General features: G+C 40.7%; 1 protein-coding gene and 1 non-coding gene across 2 annotated transcripts; both read right to left on the bottom strand.

The window, feature by feature from the left end:
* Positions 1–71: 71 nt before the first annotated feature.
* On the bottom strand, positions 72–18,973 carry sfi1 (SFI1 centrin binding protein). Its single transcript, XM_028966975.1, has 32 exons — positions 18,912–18,973; positions 18,201–18,342; positions 18,047–18,118; positions 17,851–17,961; positions 17,650–17,744; positions 17,448–17,565; positions 16,986–17,088; positions 16,609–16,765; positions 16,349–16,510; positions 15,252–15,322; positions 15,084–15,176; positions 13,725–13,822; positions 13,495–13,561; positions 13,230–13,360; positions 13,065–13,146; positions 12,723–12,901; positions 10,045–10,120; positions 9,863–9,958; positions 9,708–9,784; positions 9,369–9,471; positions 8,372–8,468; positions 7,650–7,810; positions 6,554–6,628; positions 6,406–6,480; positions 6,133–6,309; positions 4,633–4,862; positions 4,371–4,454; positions 2,123–2,354; positions 1,994–2,039; positions 1,273–1,411; positions 871–976; positions 72–349 (listed from the first exon to the last, which is right to left on the bottom strand). The coding sequence occupies exons 1-32, from the start codon at positions 18,958–18,960 to the stop codon at positions 191–193; spliced, it is 3,663 nt and encodes a 1,220-aa protein (XP_028822808.1). The 5' UTR covers positions 18,961–18,973; the 3' UTR covers positions 72–190.
* Positions 16,201–16,313, bottom strand: LOC114785002 (U5 spliceosomal RNA). Its single transcript, XR_003748987.1, has one exon. It is a non-coding gene; the product is annotated as a U5 spliceosomal RNA (small nuclear RNA).
* Positions 18,974–19,133: the final 160 nt, after the last annotated feature.

Here is a 19,133-nt window from a genome sequence, read left to right as displayed (position 1 = left end):
ATTGTACTCAAAATTGTTGATTCATATTCTCTGGGTGATCCAACATTCCAAAGAGTGATTAAACTGAAACATTTATACAAAGGAGTTTATTTCACAACTTCAAATATGAATAGCAGGACACTTTTTTTCAGGTTATAAAGAAATTCCACATTCCTTCAGAATATTGTCTGCAAGAACATCCTTTAAACAGTCAGTTTTTCAAAGTGCAGATATTATACGCTGGTTCTTTGTGCCCTTTGTGGATGTGCTGAAGATGGGTCTGTATACTGTGGATCCGGGCAGCATGCTGAAACATGACTGGCTTCCGAACTGCCAAACATACAGAGAGCTTGTGGATGCTCATCTCCAGCTGAGCAGAAACAGGAAGAGGGTTATGAGGAACATAAGGTCATATTTAAACTCATCAAGATGTGTGCACAACTGGTACCAAATACATAAAGACATACAGTATATCTCTGGTGGGGGTCATCATGACAAGCATTCCAAGTAAATACACAGAAATTAACACAATATTTTATTGTAATGTAAAATGAGTTTTAGTTTAGTTTTAGATATAATTCCATTTGCATCATTAATGTCACTGAATAAAAAAAAAGGGGGGGTTGCCTCAATGTCGATAAAATTAGGAATGTTTCAAAAAGCCTTATACATAAAATCTAAATTGTGAACTCTGCAGTACTGATTTTTAGCCAAATATTAATTACAATTACTTTTTAATCCACTGTGACCTTTTACAATTTTCATGCTGCTGTCCACAGAAGAATGCGTGTGAAATCAGAGGCCAGAGGATAAGACATACAGTATGGGATTTTGGGAAAAGGCAGAAGGAGGCTCTGGTTCTGAATGTACTGGGGTTGATTGGAGACTCACCTCCTGCATCTCTTGTCTGATGCTGTTGATTTCCTCGGTCTCTCCTGTCTTACTTCCAGTGGTAAGGAGCCAGTTCTTTAGCACTCCTTTCAGTCTTCGCCAGGCTCTATGCAAACACATCCGAACACAGGGACACAGACTCATTACACAATCATCCTCTCATTATCATATCCCCATTCCACCATACTGTACCACAACAGCTTGGATGAAAGTCACAATGTGACGTTGGGCCACTTTTTTAGGACCACTGTTAAGTAAACACAAATGCAACAAAGGTGGAGGACCTCAACAGCAGGACCTTAACCTAATTAAATACTGGGCTGACAATGTGGACAAATGTACAGTAATGCATTTTTTAGTGAAAAATGATGTCAAAGTAAAAAGCTATTTGATTTTACGTACTGCAGCTTGTTCCTGTCTTCCTGGTAGTGCTGCATGTCCAAACGGATGCTGAGCAGCTCCTTGATAAAGGCTGCAGATAGTTTGTCTTCCTCAGCTCCCTCATCATCCTCATCCTTTTCTGGCAACCTTTCATGCACACCTGCTCACAATGTAGCTAATCAGAACTAGACTTGTAACAAATCAGAACTGAGGTTTTATTCAGATTTCATATTCATAGCAGACTATACAACTATGCAAAATAAATGATGCAGATCATGAAAAAATCTATTTGTACAAATCTTAAGATATTTAAAATAAATTGTTCGAGCTGCTGTTTTTGGAAAAATTGTGGTTGGTATACTGTAGTTATGAGTGTTAAAATGCAAGATTTTGGTGATATAAAACACTAGATCGCAATAAATAATTTCCTAAATATTCACACATTTAATATGACCTATAACCTCCATTTCATTTGATTCTGTTTATCTTGCACAGGAGATGCTTACAGTGGGCAAATATTCTCAAGTTAATATGTGCCATGTTGACAGACTGATAGCCATGAAGACTGAAGGCTGTAATCAAATAAGTAAATAACCCAATTAAAGATGCACGCACAGAAGCATCACTGAAAGGGATTTTTCAGTTGTAGGTACTGTTGTCTCTATCAGTATGTCATTTTTGACTCGGATTCTCTGAAATGAAACATAAGTCAGTTCAAATGTGAGAAATGTGTGGTTTGTACCTGGATGAGTAGGAAGGCGGAGGCCTGTCTGATTTGAGATGCCCTGCTGATGGAATAAAATAACCATGCAGAGGGTTCACATTATATTTTACTTTTCATGTTAAATGAGTTACTATAAATTGAACATACCAAGGTGTGTGTGCGGGTCATGAACAAGGATGGTGGAAGAAGTATGTCTTCATCAGCTTTGTGTCCCAGTGGTGGGTTGGGACCTGGCGTAGCGTTTAGAGTGATTAAAGGAGGAAATGAAGATCCAGGGGTAGGCATAAGAGGCTTGGCAGAGAGCTTCATTGGAGTCAGAGGCTGTGGGTCAGACTGGCACAGTGATGTGAAATCAGAGGTCGAGGAAGGCCAGTGGTTCCTGGGGTGGAGAAAACATTTTTTATAAAACCTGTTTATAAAATGTGATGCATATATGAGAGGCTGAGTACTCTGTTTTTATGCACATTTAAGTTTCTAGAGAAGTCAAGTCAAAGTTATTTTTAAAGCACATTTTAAAACAACAACAGTTGACCAAAGTGCTGTACTAACAAAATATATGAAATATCAAAAAATGTATTTATTTGTTAATCAGTGTTGATTCTCATTTTCAGGCATATGGCCATGAGTAATGCTAATGGTCTTCTTCAATATAACAATGTATATTGTCATGTGACAATGAGGCTGTGCAAGTGGCTTGGGAACCTTGAAAGTCTTTTTTATATTACATTGTGCATATCTTAATAATGTGTGTTAGGGTAAAGGGGAAAAAAATGAGGATATATTTTCCTATACTGATAAAAATCTGTATCAAAGATCTTTTTTCAGATTCTGACAGTTTGAGAGCTTCTGAACTAAAACCTGCAGAAATCAGTTAAGTTCAAATATTGTGAAACAGTTTACAAACATATAAAACAAATTACAATATCTCACAAGAAAGATCACCCCTCCCATTTTTGATAAAGAAACTGAGGGTAAACATTTGTTTGATTGTGGTTGCTTGAATGATGTGCATTGAGTTAAAGGTCCCCTATTATGATTTTTTTTGCTTTTATATAGGTCTTAGTGGTCTAATTCTATTGTTCTCTTACCAAAATTCAGCTGTGTTACAGAATTACAGTCACTTTCAGCCAGTCAAACAATGAGGTTGAGGTAAGGCGAGGTAACCCTTCCCCTTATGATTACATAAGGGGAGACATTCCAGATCTGACCATCTGAGCTGCCACTCTCTGAACAGCAAACATTTTCATAGCAGGGGACCTTTAAGTCTACGGCTGGAAAATTTGCCAACCTGTTGAATTTGTTTAGTGAAATGGAAGATGGTTATGGTGGACCAACAAGAGAATTTTTCATTAATAAGTGTTCCACCATTTTTGTGTGTTAAAGGATTCTGATAAAGGAGGTCCAGTCTACAGGAATGTTTGAGGTACAGGAAGGCAGTATCTTAATTCTCTTTGGAATAATTTGTGTGGTCTTGTTTTGTAGTACTTTAAGTGGATATTACTTAAAGAAAAAGATCAGATGAGTAACAAAAAAACAACATTTTTGATTTGTATTAAGACTGCAGGATTTGTGGATAACTCTTCAGTAACAATTTGGGAGAATGGGTAATGACACATTTATAGCACACATTTTGAAGCACTACATTTTTCTCATGTACTCTAAAACTTGTTTTACAAGAGTTTGCTAGACCTTATTAACCTTTTCACTGGAAACAATAAGCATTCTTAACAAATATAAAATTTGTTTCAGAGAATGAAAACCGAGGTTTTGGCAAGTCTGAGTTTATATGTGTGATTTAATAACAAATGGGATGTTGTAAATGTTCCACCAAGGTACCCTGGATGATAGGATGATAGTTATCTAAGGAAAATACTGACAAATAAAATGCACAACTGATTCAGTCATTTTTTGAGCGTGAGACGAGTTGAATGGGAGTTTGCCGTCCCCAGCGTACCTTGTCATTTTGTGTTGATAGGTTGCAGTTTCTGCTATGCTGTATCTGGATTGCACCTGCTCGTAAATCGGCAGTGTTGCCTGAATAATTTATAGAAGTGCGACACAGATTGCAAATTGCGTTTCATACTAAGGATTTATTTTTTACATGTTGAAGGGGCCGTCATAATGACAGTCTTTTATTCTGTCATGCTCTGCGATTTCACTCTGCACGAAAATGCCAAGTGGTATTTCCAGTACCCAGCCGTAGAGTGCCATCTACAGGAGTGGAGGTTGTAGGCTCACACTGATCTCACTAAGTACCCAACAGCACCACCCAATGTGCTAAATAAGTATACAAAAATATCAATATTTGGTGTCCCTGAAGCGATATATTATCAGCATGTATAATGCGCGATATTATGCTGTATATATTTCACCCAAAAAATATAAATTTGACTACCTGCTCTGTTGTTCTTCTGTGATTGGAGATGTCAGAAGGTCTTTCTGGCGCCGTGGTTGAAGCCTGGATGTGCGCATTTGCAACCTACAGTAGTAGATATAGTATGAATATTTTATGTATGAAGTGTATTTACAAATAATGGCCAAAGGTCAACTCTTCCATTTCTGCATAAAATTCTGTTCATGTGTATTACCTGACAAGAGTTGTGTGTATGTGGATTTTTGTAAAAATAAGAGAGAAAGGAATATTAACAGTAACTCACAGCTGACTGGTGACTGGGTTGCTGAATCCACACTCAGTGGGACGACTTCTGATTTCCTGGACTGTGGAAGTCTGGGTGGGGATTTGGAAGTTTTCTTCTGGCAGGGAGAAGGAAACACTTTTTTGTCTGTGTCCTATTTTGCCAGTACCCCTGCCATCTGACCTGGAGAGTGCAATCTGCTTCCAGTGCAGAGCACACCGCCTCACCACAGCCTGAATTTGCTGGCAGCTCTGTAGAAACATACAGTAAGGTATGAAAAACCTGGCCAAGATCTAATATGCACTTAACCACAAATTATTTTAAGCATTTGAAAGCTTTTAGCAGAATCAGTCCATTCTACCTCAAGTGTCAGTTTCATGTTTGAATTGTAATATTCAGTCCCCCCTATATTTCATGATTTTTTTGTGGTGATTTTTGCTATTGAAAAACAGATTTTGTTGGTTTTGTTCTTGTCACATGATTCCATCCATGTGACCGGGAGCAACACAGATATGAGGTAACGTGATTCCCATAAGTTGCTCCGACATTGATTGGCATTCATCAACTCAACTCGGCTCCTTCTCCTTCTCCATCTCAACTCGTAAGATTTATCCTGTTCATCTCCTCACCTCTCAACTCTTCCCTCTCATCCTGTCGCTTCCCCAAATCTGTGTGGTGTTGTTGTTCACGCCGGCTCTCGTTCACATATTAAACCAGAGGAAACGTACCTGCCTCCTTGCGTCCAATCGCAAGGGGGTTTCTCGTTTCTCCCTACACACGCTCACATTCTGGTTCCACGCTGGTACCGTAAATTTAGCGATTTTTTTTCTTCTTAATAATGCCCATCCAAGGTCTAGACAGATAGATCACATTGCATGATTTGCTCCCTCACTCAACTTCTCCGCCCTGTCTCTGGTCCCTGCTCACTTCTCTCTTGGATCTAGTACAAATGTAAGTGAAAAACATGTAGGATAGTAACTATTTTATGTCCACGACATGACAAAATATTTCAATTCAGCAGGACTGACAAAATCGCAAAGGGACTAAATGTTGACCTGATGTCATTATCGATAACCCTCCATACAACTCCACAGGAAACAGTTGTTGCTGGACTAATTGATTAATGTAAATGTTGTAACCAATGGTGGTGTGTTTCCAGCAACCAAGAGCTTAAATTTGATGTGTTTAAGTCCATTTGTCAGAATACATTTGTATTTTGCGGACACTGAGCACTTAATTTATGTGTTAGATGTATTATATTTTTATCCCCCAATCTACATTAAGTGCATTAGGTTCATTAATATTTGGAATAGAATATATAAACAACTAAGAAAAGGTTCCACAGCCTGACCTGAGGAATCCCTTCTACCCTAGTTGAATTTATGGAGCAGTTATGTCCAATGTGAATTTTGTTCCCCCATACATGTTTAAAATGCACAGCTTTAACGAGTAAAAGGGATTTTGAAGAGAATAAAAATTTCTGAATTCCTGATTCAGGAAGGAACCCAAACATACACATACCTGTTCCTGTCTGTGCTGTGCAAAACTGGCTCTGAAGCGGTCCATGTGCTCAGAGTAAATGAGCAGATATGTGGCTCCGTCCCGAAGGAGCTGCCCTCTGTAGAACTTTGTGGCTGTAGCCAGGCGGGTCTGTTTCCTCTGACTGTCCAAGATCCACAGCCTCCAGGCATGCAGAACCTTCACACACACACATGCACACCGACTGATTATTTCTACAGTCTGCGAGCAGACCAGTACCAGGAAATGCTAGGACACTCATTAAGTAGACGATACCTTTGCTTGCAGATTGAGTGACCAGTGCCAAAGAGCTCGCTCTGTCATATCCCCCTCTCTTCTTCGGTTCTCCATCTGCAGAACGCACTGTGTGTTTGTGTTTGTGATTTATTTAAATTCTGTCATGTTATTGACGTTCTCAGATCACCTGGGTCTGCCAGAAGATAAAAAAACGCTGGCATGTCCTCTGGCTCAGCAGCAGTCTGGCCTTTTCTTTCATTACCTTAAAAAAAAAAACATATAGGCACAAAAGTTGGGATATTCTTTGAATTTGAACAAAATTAACAGACAAACTATAGATAACATAACAAACGTTAAATCTTTTGCAATTTCATGCACAAAATCAGCTCATTTCAAATTTGATGCTTGCTACAGGTCTTGAAATAGTAGGGACAGGGGCATGTTTACCATGCTGCAGCATCTCTGTTTGAAAACTTTGGCGAATAGAGGTTGAGTCGCTGAGGATTTGCTATTGGAATCGGGTCCTATTCTTGCCTGAAATAGGTTTCCAGCTGTTTAAGAGGAGAGCATATGTGGCTCTTAAACCTTTATATACCTTTTTTGGGGGCAGTGGTGCACAGTGTGCTGTGCTGCAGTGTATCACAATTGCAAAAACGCTCACTTTAACTTTCTTTTTTTCAGCATCATGCAAGCTGCCCAATACTGTACGCACCTATGGCCCCACCCCCCTCTTCTGACCATGGACTACTTTCCCACTTTGTCTTGGCACAGAGGACATGATGATTCTTCTGATCCATGTTCAAATTTGGCTTCCTTTTTGCATGATATAGCTTTAGATGGCATGTGCATGTGGCATGCTGGATTGTGTTTACAGACAGTGGCTTCTGGAAGTATTCCTGGGCACATTTTGTCACAATCAGCCAGTGTCATCTTATCCTGTTTCTCTGAATCTTTTGTTTATTTTTTAAATATTCTACAATCTATTTATTCTTTTACAGATTGTAGAGCCTCTGCCTCTTTTTACTGAGAGACTCATGCCTTTCATTTCTTTTATAGTTAATCATATCAATTAACTTAATTACTCTGCTAGATGTTTTCCCAGCTGAATCTTTTTTAAATGTGCCTGCTTTTTCAGCCATTAGTTGCCCCATGCCTACTTTTTTCGGACCTGCAGCAGAGATCACAAAATGAGCTCATTTATAATTTCATAGTTTGAGCAAGTGTTGCATTATCTGCAGTGAATAAAATATTGCCTCCTGTGATGAATGTGATGCTGTGTGCACCTGGTGGTGTTTGCGCTTGCGCATGTGTGATCTCCAGGCTCGGACTGCTCTCTGTAGGTTAACACAGCGATGATGCAGTCTTGCCTTCTCCACATTCAGACCTTCCTCCTTCGCCTCCCTGGCTTGCTCCCTCCACTTCTGAAAATCTGCCTGAAGACAAACTGGCAGGGAGGGTGGGGTGTAGTTTGGGATGCAGAAAGAAGAACAGTGAACTTAAAACAAACCTTAAAAGGCAAAAGAGAGACAATGATTTCTCCATTTGTCAGGAAGAAATATTTTCTTGCCAATCAGAAGCGTTTATGTAAATTACCAATGCAAAAACCAGTCAATGAGTCAGGTTTATGCTGATATAAGCAAACTTTGTAGTCATGAATGAAACACAGCAATTTGTTGCCACTCTGCTCCTCAAGCATCAGCAAATCAATTCGATCAACTGCCAAGCTGTTACCCTGCACTCTCTGTTCATGTAGACCAAATTTCCTAAAAATAAGTTATATGTTCTCTGCCAGGCTCAATACTACAGTAAATAAAAGGAAATATGAAATCTGCATGTTGCTTCTAAAATAAACTATCCACAGAAAAAATGTCAATTAGAATAAGAGTGTCAAATGTTGAAAGACTGCAGGGTCTGTTTCTATTATGTTCTGTTAATGTTTGAAAAAAGTTCACATTTGTGTCTCATTGGTCAGACTGCATTATCTCTTCGATACATTTTGCTTTACCTCTCTGCAGGTGACTTTTTGCCTTCCTCAGTGTATTTTCACCCTGCCAGTGCCGGGCCTGCCTCACAACTGTTACCCGGTGCCATGCCAAAATGACCTGAAAAAACATAGCCAACAACACAAATGCAAGATGGGAGAAGAGTTTGCAAATACCGCAGAGGATAATTATTAGAAAATTGTGCTTTATAAAACACAGACAGATTAACTGGCAGAAATTACAGAAATTAAAAATGAATGCATGAACTTTAACTAGTTGCTGTACAACAGACAATTTAAAAAAGTGACATATGTAATAATTAAGAATAATGTAACTGTATTAATAATGTCAAGTATAGCTTCAAAGTTAACTGTGGAAAATTTAGGAACAGATTCCCAACACAGAAAGTAGAGTGGACTAAGAAAAAAAATAATAATTGTTTGGTGAGAATATTCATTTCACAAATCAGTAGTAAGCAACGAAGCCTTAAAACAGAAAATGTTGCTGTAGCATACTGGGGGGAACCACCCCTTCTGACCAAAAAACACCCAAACCTGCCAAGAAAATCTTTAAACCAATTATTAATGAAACATGCAGGGGGCCTATTTTCAAATTGGTACTAAACAATGCAACTTATTTTGAGTCACATGCATTCTGCATGTGTGTATTTGTGTGCAAAAAGGTGATAGGTAAGAAAGAGCAAATATTTGCTTTAATATCAGACTTTCATGAGGCAACAGAATATTTTCTGGAGGTTTATGGTCCTGTAGAAAAAAAAAAATTCTCTTGGTTTGGAAAAAAATTGCCACAATTGCCAGTAGAGGCACATAAAATAGACAGAAGCCACAGATGACAGTTTGAGTGAGAGCTGGATTCTTGATTATGGATTGTAGTCACATGAATTACATATAAAGGGAAAACATACTTGTTTCTTAGGGGCGTGGCCAGACAATGATTGGTAGTCATGCATCCTCTCATGCATCTCAAGTACATGTTGTGTGGCTGAGACCTTAGCTGTACCTTAGACTGAAGATGCAGTTTATAGTGACCTTCTGCCCTCTCGTCTGCTCTCCTCTCCTCTGACATCAAGGATGCATTATGTCTCCACATGCTGAAAAGCCTCCTGCACACACACACAATACTCTCTGTGTGTTGTTACTCAGCGTCACTTACACCATTTCTGTTTCAGTGACGTTTTTAGGGGTTTACTTAGTCCCCAAAAATGAGCAACAAAATCAACAATGCAAAAAATTATTGGTAAACCCATCCACTGTGTTGTAATCAGTGTGCAGGAATGATTCATGATAAATAGCATACAATGATTTAATTTTAAATATTGAATGGTTAAGACTTGGGTACCGGAGTGTCTGCAGTTGATGATCGCTGTAGAGTCCCTCAACAATCCCCTGAACTTTTTGTGATTGCAGACGGAGCTCCTGTAAAATGACAGATCATAAGGGCCATTTCAGGTGTCTTGTACTGTTGCTCACTGGGTTTAAGAGCAGTCCTCCTACCTTCCAGGCATGCAGTGAGCGTCGGAGTAGTCTACAGTGGTAAAGGTGTCTCATGTGTTCCATCTTCAACGTCTTTTCTTTTCTCTGAGTGACATACTGACACAGTAACGCAACAGCTACCATTAGCATCCAGCTGCTAACAACCCAGTATTTCTAGCTATGGTATTTGAGGAAACTTTTACCTCACGCCATTTGTTCAGAGTCTGTCTCATGGAGCACAGACGGTCATAATTAACAGCCTGCACCTCCATTCTCTGCCTGTACACATATATACAAACACACACATACATTCTAATTTGGTGGGTTAGAATTATGGAGTGCAATGTGTCCTTGTGATGTAATATGTTTCTTTTTGTTGCTATTTACCATCTACCCTCTATAGTCTCATGAATGAAGCCTGTCTACTATTATCAAGAATATTGCAATATCTCAGTATAATTTCTTCCTAGCTACCGAGTTCAAGACATCTATACTAACGATTAGACCAGATGTCATCCACAGTGGCTGATCTGCAGATGATGGCCAGCAGGTTGTGGACCTAGAGAAGGAGCACATAAATATACACATCCTGTAATCAGAATATAATTCAAACTCAAATGAAGGGAGAATCTGGTGATTGGCAGGGTCCATTATACAAAGTTTACAATTTATGTTGGCTACAGGTCACAATTTCTTCCAACCCCTAGTACTCAGTACATCGTTTTTTATTTATAATTATTTGATATATTTACTTTAAAATATACATATTAACCAAGAAGATTTTTATTTAATATCCATGTTATTGATGTTTACACAATTTGACGTTTAAGTGGAATTCATTCATTTTATTTCTATTTAGATTATTTTACACACTGTTATAACATTGTCCCCTTGGCTGACCATTATTATTGCTATAGAGGAGCTTGTTTCTTCTATTACATTAAATTCTTAAACACATTTAGTTTTATCATGGTGAAAGTAGATTGTGGTTAAATGTGTATTGTGAAGGGCTCATCGCTTTTTCTTGTAGCAGATGCCTTTACTAGGGAGGGAGGTGTTGGGAAGGAGTTTGTTTACAATTGTCCACTACAATTTATCAAGCAGCATGAACAGACATTGCCTGTAAAGTCTTGTGTAGTGGTGTGCTACACTGTTTTGTCTCAGTTGAGACCCATAACAGAGTATATCCTTTAGTTCGGTTTTTGGCCCTTGTGCCTGTTTAAATTAATTTAAGTTTGAGTTTAATAAAGCCATGTTCAGCCTTTCTCCCTCTCTCGCTTCTCTTTACTTATATGCCTCTCTCTGGCTTTTTTTCCCCCGTCCCTCTGCAGAAAACATGATATCCTTCTCGCAGGTGCCTAGTGTGAACTCTCCTGTCTCTGATGCCCCTGCTCCCCTGAGAATAAGGAAGGCTTGTTCAATTGGCCCCCCTGGAAAAGTCTGGCAGGGTTCAGATCGGGCTGGGACCCACTAGCTAGTTCAACTACTGGTGTTTCTGTGTTGACTATCAACGTCTAAACAATGTGACAAACAAAGACCCGTACCTGCTCACTCACATAAATGAGACTTGTGGCTGGGTCATGTTGGTTGAGCTCTCTTCACCTGTGGAGTAAATATTGGCCGGTGGAGCTAGCCCTGGAGGCCCAACCCAAAACAGCGTTCACCACTGGACAGGTGCTGTTGGAATTTACTGTGACCTTCAAACACTTGTTGGAGCAAATGTGTGGACTGTATGGGCATGTGTGTTGTCTACTTTTGAAGAAACCTATTAAGAGTTTTTTCAGGCAATTCAACGTGCCGGGCTCATTCTCAACCCCACAACTCTCATTCCACCACTTCACTCATGTGGCTCCTGGGATTCCACTGCCCTGAGGGACAACTGGAATGGTGGATAGAAGCCCTCCAGGAATATGACTTTGACATCCAGCACCAGCCAGGAAGGCTACACTGCAGTGCAGTTGCACTCTCACACCCTCCCTGCAAAGCCGCACAGTGATGTTTCTGGGTTCAAGTGGAGTGTCAAGGGTGTCACTGCAAAAGATGTAGCAAACAGTGGTGCAGACCTTGAGACACTGGTCTGGCCACAGCTACAAGAGAGTCAAAAGCAAGACCCTGTGGTGTAGCAAATGTGCAGATGGGTCTGCACACAGCCAAATTAAGACTGGGGGGAGGTGCCAGCACTCAATGTAGAATCCAAGGTACTGTGCTCCTAGTAAGACTCTCGGGAGCTCCATGACGGACTGCAATTTCACTGTTGTACTGCCCCAGGGGGCCAGCAGCTGAAAGTGAAAGTGGTTGTGAAACGCAGTACAGCACATGGTGCACACAGCAAAATGTGTCCTTGGTGAGCAGTGGGCAGCCATGAAAGGCACCCGGGGAGCAGTATGTGGGGACAATACTTTGCTCAGTGGCACCTTGGCGGTTTGGGATTCAAACCAGCAACTTTCTGATTACAGGTCTGTTTCCTTACCGCTAAGCCCCTACTGCCCCACCACTACATGGGGAAAGTGAGTTCAGAACTGTGAATCAGTTAGTCTGTGGGGGCAGGCATTAGAGTAAATAAAAAAACATAGCAGCTCACCAGGGACAAGGGCACATGCCTCGAGTGGAGATGACAGCGATGAAAAACTGTGACATGGGGAAAAACGTGCCCTGGCGATCATGCTGGCCTTCAGGCTGCATGTGACATTGTTTAGCTAACTAGAGGGGGGCAATGTCACAGCAGAGGCTGGCCAAGCTAACTGGACCGGCATGTTTTGCATGCGCTACAGGTGCTATGGGGAAGAAATGTGTGGCTTATATGTAAATAGTTAAATGTTACATGTTGGAATGTCTGTTACATGTTGTGAATACACTGTTAGTGGAGGTGGCATCAGCATACCCGTCCTTTATGGTTCTGATGTTGCTCCTCCAATGGCTCAGAATGCTGTGCAGTAGGGTGTGGGTGTGTAGCCTGTTGGCCGCACCCAGTTTCAGTCGCTCCTCCTGCTCCACCTGAACTCTCCTGCTCCACTGTAGCCATGCTCGTGATAAACAGATATGCTGTGCATGTAGCACTGCCTACAGCCAACAGGAACATTAGTGTGTTGTGTGCTTATGGTATTATCTGAGCATGTGTGATTTTACCAAATATAGATATTAATATATGGAGCAGAGAATGTTGGTATGATTGTATAATGTATATGCACGGTGCATGCTATGTGAAGGTGTATGTTGGTATTACCATTTGTTCTGACAGTCTTTGTTGTTTGTGTTCCTCCTTACGTGTCCACCAAGTATAGAACACCAGAGAGAAAACCTGCTGACTAAACAAATGTATGTCAGGCTACAGAATGAAAAATTAGTGCAACATATTTTGTAACTCGCTCTGTGTGTGTGTAGAACTGACTGATGGAATATCACAGCCCTCTCTCTCCTCTCTCTCTTTAGTCTCCTCAGAGCTGTGAACTCAATCCAGGTCCTCAGACACCAAGGCAAGATGCGCTGGGCAAACCATCGAACAGCAGACAGCTCCAGAACCTGCCATCCCCAACACACACACACACACACACACACACAGACACATATGCATATGTGTGTATATCAAATGAAATACTGGCCTCAGATTTCCTGGTCTGGTGCTTTTAAACATGTTTGACTGTGTATTTGAGTACCTTTAAATGGCTGCGCTCTGTTAGATGTTCTCGCCACAATCTCAGGCAGGTCCTGGTCACATAGGTCCTGTTGGAACAACAAAAATAAATGAAAGGTACGAAAGACAACTCAAAGAACACCCCTTCCTCATAAAAAGAGCACACAGAGAGTAAATCATTATGAAACTCATAAATTCAGAATGATGAAACCTGACTACTGAAGCAGCAATACTGCACTGTGCTCTGGTTACCTGCGGTAACTCATGGCAACAGAGGTCAGAGGCCACAGCCTATTTGCTTCTGCATTTTCTAGGCGCAGCAGCCACAGCCTGAAATGCCTTGAAGTGACCTGAAAACAACATCAGGAAGAGGAAACATCACAGTACAACCCAAAAGATCAGATGCTTAACCCTGTGTTGACGTGAAGGTGTGAAATAAACATTCAATAGTTTTAAATTGTTCTTTGTACAACCCCAATTCTGAAAAACGTTAGGGTGGTATATGAATAAAAACAGATTGAAATTATTTGAAAATCTCATATTGAAATATTTACATGTTAAATGTTTTTAACTGAGATTGTAAAGAGACAGCCTCTTTTCTTTTAATATCAGCACCCAGACTCTTTTACTATAAAGCCAGAAAAGCAGTTGTCGCATTATCTTGCTGAAATATTCTAGATCTACAACTATTCTATAACTTTTAACATTTGTCTGACAGTTGTACACATTTCTAAAATAAAAAAAAAAACACTTACACTAATTTATTTGCATGTTAGATGTTTAACCTGCATTTGTGGATGGTACAGTTAACCTTGTTCACAGACAATGATTTCTGGAAGTGTTGGACCAATGCTCCCATGAGCAAATGAGACTGGAGCTCATGGCATCCAGTATCGACTTTTTGGCTTGTCCCTCGTTCTACACAAAGAGCAAGTGAGAGGGCTCTTCCAGAAAATAAACCTGTGACCAGCTGGCTATAGTCTTCTCCCAGATCTTCAACAGATCAGCTCCTGCTTCAAATGCTCCACCTTCAGCCTGGAAACCTTCAGCACAGGAACAAATTGACTAAAGGACTGATGTTCAGAGTCAAACACCGTTTTTCCAGAACTCCACTGCTCCAACTTTCCAACAGCCTAACACATTCCCTCCAATCTGCCAGTCCATCGTTGGTCCTCAATTACTGCTCTTCTTCCTATAAACAATGAATACACTCCATGGAGTACAAATTCCTGAAGTCTGTAGATGACGCCATGGACACATCCAAGATGATGATGTGCCTCTGTGTTTGTGTGAGGTTGAGTAAATGGGGCGCTGAACATGCTTGAGATGTTCGGAGAGAGAATTTCCTCTGCTAATACAGTTATACACCACAGTCATTGAATCTGGACACTTCACACCCTGAACACACCCTTTCTTTTCCTGTAGCCGCAAACATATGCACACCATGGACCAGCAGGAGGGGCCTAGTAGGTAACTCACATGCCTCCAGGGGAACTGTCCTTCTAACTACTGATTATAAACCGCTCTGGATATGGGCATCTGATAAATGCTGTAAATGTGTCTGATAACATAATTGTCCAGTAAATGTAATTCGATGAATAATCATCTTACCATATGGTGGTGATGCTGCAGAGCCATGTTTATGTTGAGTTGGTATGATTTTTTATGCATGACATTCAGAGCCAGTCCTCCCAGTCCTCTTCTCTGGGTTTGACATGGGGCTTAATGTCAAAGTCATGGTCTCTATACAACAGGCAAATTGTAAGAGTTCTTACTGACCAGCAGATGGCGATGGTGGTGCTCTGCAGAAGCCTGTTGCCTTTCAGCTTTTTTAGAGCACAAACTGAGATCTGAACATTAGCTCAGGATTAATCAATAATCAACAGTTATTTACCAATTCCTAATCAGAGAATCTGCACATTTTGAGTTATATAGATGACTTCATCTTGCCTCAAACATAAAGCTAAGATTACTTATTTGTTAGTGAAAGTCCAAAACCTCAATGAAAGTTATAATAATAATGTACATTTGAATAAAAAAATACATTCATTTGAGGATACATAACCATCTTAATAATAGGGCTGCACCGATTATCAATATTGTAATCATGATTATTAATCACGATTATTCATTATTCATAAAAACAGCTTGTCAACATTTTCTGGCTTAAGATATGACCAAAGGCAGGTCAATATGAAAATATTTTTAGATTTAATATGAAAGATGAACATCCATTTACCTGCTTATTTTGAAAAACTTTTTGCATAAACTAACTATGCAATACATTTTAAAAAATTGTGATCGTTATTAAACTTCCTTCCTGCTCTGTTCCTGAAGAGAAAAATGTTTGGAGATTGAATCGTGTGTGGACGATTTTTTGCAGAAACAATTAGGTATTGAGCAACACTGTTGGCATTGCACTGTGTGAGGTGTCAGATTAGTGCTGAGTGGCAGCAGGTGACTTGCCCAAATGCCACATATTAAAAAAAGTGAAGTGATTGTCATTGTGATACACAGCACAGCACACGGTGCACACAACAAAATGTGTCCTCTGCTTTTAACCCATCACCCTTAGTGAGCAGTGGGCAGCCATGACAGGCGCCCGGGGAGCAGTGTGTTGGGACAATACTTTGTGCAGTGGCACCTCAGTGGCACCTTGGCGGATCGGGATTCGAACCAGCAACCTTCTGATTATGGGGCCGCTTCCTTAACCACTACCCCAAAAGTAGCTCTGTCAAAACAGAGACCCCAAAATTATTGTGAGTTTGTTGACGCCCCTCTCCACGGAAATCTTTAGTAAAAGGCGAAAGATTTGTATGTGATGAAGAGAAGCCCAAGCAACAATGCATAATAGTATGACCTTTATGAAAAGATACATTTCTTCCACTGCGTTAGTGCCCAGTGCTGGGTGCCATGTCTTGCCTGCTGATCAGCTGCAAGTACCAATTCCTTCTCAGTTTGTCTGTGCCGTAACTCAGCCCTCCATCTGTTCCAATGCCTCTGGAGCACAGTATGATACCACACATGGAAACCTACAACTTTAAGAAAAAAAAGTGTAAGAGCAGACATGTATTAAAGCCTTAACTGTGGACGATTTGAGGCGTCCCTAGATTTAGCTCTATGAGATGAATTTTACCTTTTGCCTCACTCTTTTCTGCACAGTGGTGTGTGTAAATGAGCCAATGGTCAAAGGCTTTTTTGCTCACACGCTGACAGTACTGCAGGTGAAACCTAGACTCTTTATACTTCTGCTCCTTAGCATGGGCATAAATCCATCTCCACTTCATCCAGGTCTGAAAGCGGTTTCACAAAGATCAACACTACCATCCACTAGACAACAAAGGTACATTAACTAAACGATTAACAGTATTAACCATCTATCATGAATAAAAATGCTATATAAAAAAAAAAGAGAAGAGGGATACTGCATTTAAATCTGGAATGATCATACAGCCACGGTGTGTAAGGTCTAAAACGTGGTGGCTGAAAGACACACAGAGGCAAAGGGCATACTCTGCTCTGCAGGGTGTAGGCCCAGTGCTGACGAGCTTCATCCTCCTGGTTCTGCTCTTTACTCCTCTTCTGCAGGGCCAGCCTCCACCTGCTCCACACACACCTGAAAATACACACACACACACACACACACACACACACACACACACAAAGATGGCCAGGACAGCATAATCACAAACCACTTTTTGTGGTACAAGATGTCACTGTTTTATTTTTTTCTTTATTATTTTTTCTCTGCCAGGCCAGCCACCGGGGAAGCATTTGACAGTCTGTTTTTTGGTGCTGGTCCCAAGCCCAAGTAAATGGGGAGGGTTGCATCAGAACGAGCATCCGGCATAAAAATGTTGCCAGGTTGCCAATTGTGCGGGATCAGCCCAAGACTCTGAAATAGCTGCCTGTGTGAAGAGAGGACTGAGTATAGTCTTACCTGTCTTACATGCATTGGTATGGACAAAGGCTTACCGCATGGAGCTGCGTGTGCTGCACAGCAGTGCCGTCTGCTGCATCCTGCGCTTCATCCGCCCCACTTCCACGTACACCTCCCAGCAAACCCACACACAAAGAAGGCTGCGCCTGTGTGCTGCAAACAAGTGCTTCAGTTTCTGCAACTTAGAAAACTAGGAGATGTTTAGCGCACTAAGGATAAAGAGGCAGGAGTCCATACCAAAACTCTCAGCAATCTGAAGCTTCCTTTTCTCTTCCTTCTGCAACACTACAAATCTGCACCATCTTTGGAAAACCATGTTGTACAGGAAGTACCTACAAGCCCGTAAATGGCAACAAGAATTACAAGTTGTGGTTGCAGTTAATAAAAGCTTCAGAATGTCAACGCATGTATTACACAAAGAATGTTGGATAATCAAACCTGTAATGACAATCTGCTCGTATTGACAGACTCCATTCTCTTCTTGCCTGCCACCATTCACTCTTCCAGTGTTCAAGAGTCCTCTGAAGGAGCACCTTACGCCAGTAAGTTCTGAGGCACAAATGGCATGTTCTCCAGACTACTGTAATTCAGTTACTTCTAATAAACATGGACAATGTTGTCAAAGAGAGCAAACCTGGCTTTGGATGGAGATATCCTCCCAAATGTCTTTTGCATCCAAAGACGGAGGTATTTCCTTGCAAGGTGTCTAGAAAAAGAGGTACAGGTTACAAAACAACATACTATAATAGTTACATCAGCACAAACCCGTGCACCACAGCACCGCTCACCTTATGCGCAGTTCTTTCAGTCTCCCACCCATGTTCCACGTGTAACCCACCCTATAGGTGCGGGTCTGTCTGGATCTCCCTCGTGAGGGATACTTTGATGTTCGAGTTCCTGTCATCTCTGAATGGACCTGAGATGAGTCGTCTTAAACACGGAGTTTAGGATGATAAACGGTCAGTCACGTAAGCTCCGGTTTCAACAACGTCGTATTATTACACGCTACCGCGATCCTAAAGCTCGCGCATGGCTCAGTTGTGTTAGATACGCAACTGCCGCCGCCACAGTCGCGCATGCGCAGGTGGCACCAACACAAAGCGCATCTTCCCGAATTTCTTTTTCATTAAGTTTTAATTGATTGACTTTACTGTCGCATACTCGATATACAGTAGTCTAATGTAATGATCAGATTCCGTCGTTGAGATCACAACTGAATTGTGAATTACTAAATAGTATTTAAAACTACAATGTTCTATGCTTTGCTAGTCAATGTTGCTAAAGCGAAAACGGCGGAATTATAGAATGTATATAAAATATTTCACGTGTTACAGTAGCGCTATGACAGGATGGACAAAAATGTGATCTGAACTATTGAAATATCAACTCAAAATAGCGTTCAACCGATTCTTTCGTTGTAAAGGTTTAATGATTACAAATCCCCGTCAAAACAACAATTATATTAATCGTTAACTGTGTTGAGGTGTTCTTTGACTCACTTTTATGAAACTTTTCTAAACATTTTTGTCCCCCAGAGTTCAAACGCATCTGTGGTGTATTGTTGTCCGTATAGATTGCCTGAATTGTATATTTCAAAATTATTTCAACAGTTAAGACGAACAACTCACTCAAAGTATATGACTTCCTGACGAATACCAATCTTGCATCCAAGTGTAATTTACGACATATTTAAACATGGCGTGTAACGCTATTTGAGCATT

Source organism: Denticeps clupeoides, chromosome 2 (genome assembly GCF_900700375.1).
Source record: "Denticeps clupeoides chromosome 2, fDenClu1.1, whole genome shotgun sequence".
NCBI classification, from domain to species: Eukaryota; Metazoa; Chordata; class Actinopteri; order Clupeiformes; family Denticipitidae; genus Denticeps; species Denticeps clupeoides.
The sequence above is the reverse complement of the archived record's forward strand: the minus strand, read 5'-3'. Positions and strand labels throughout refer to the sequence as shown.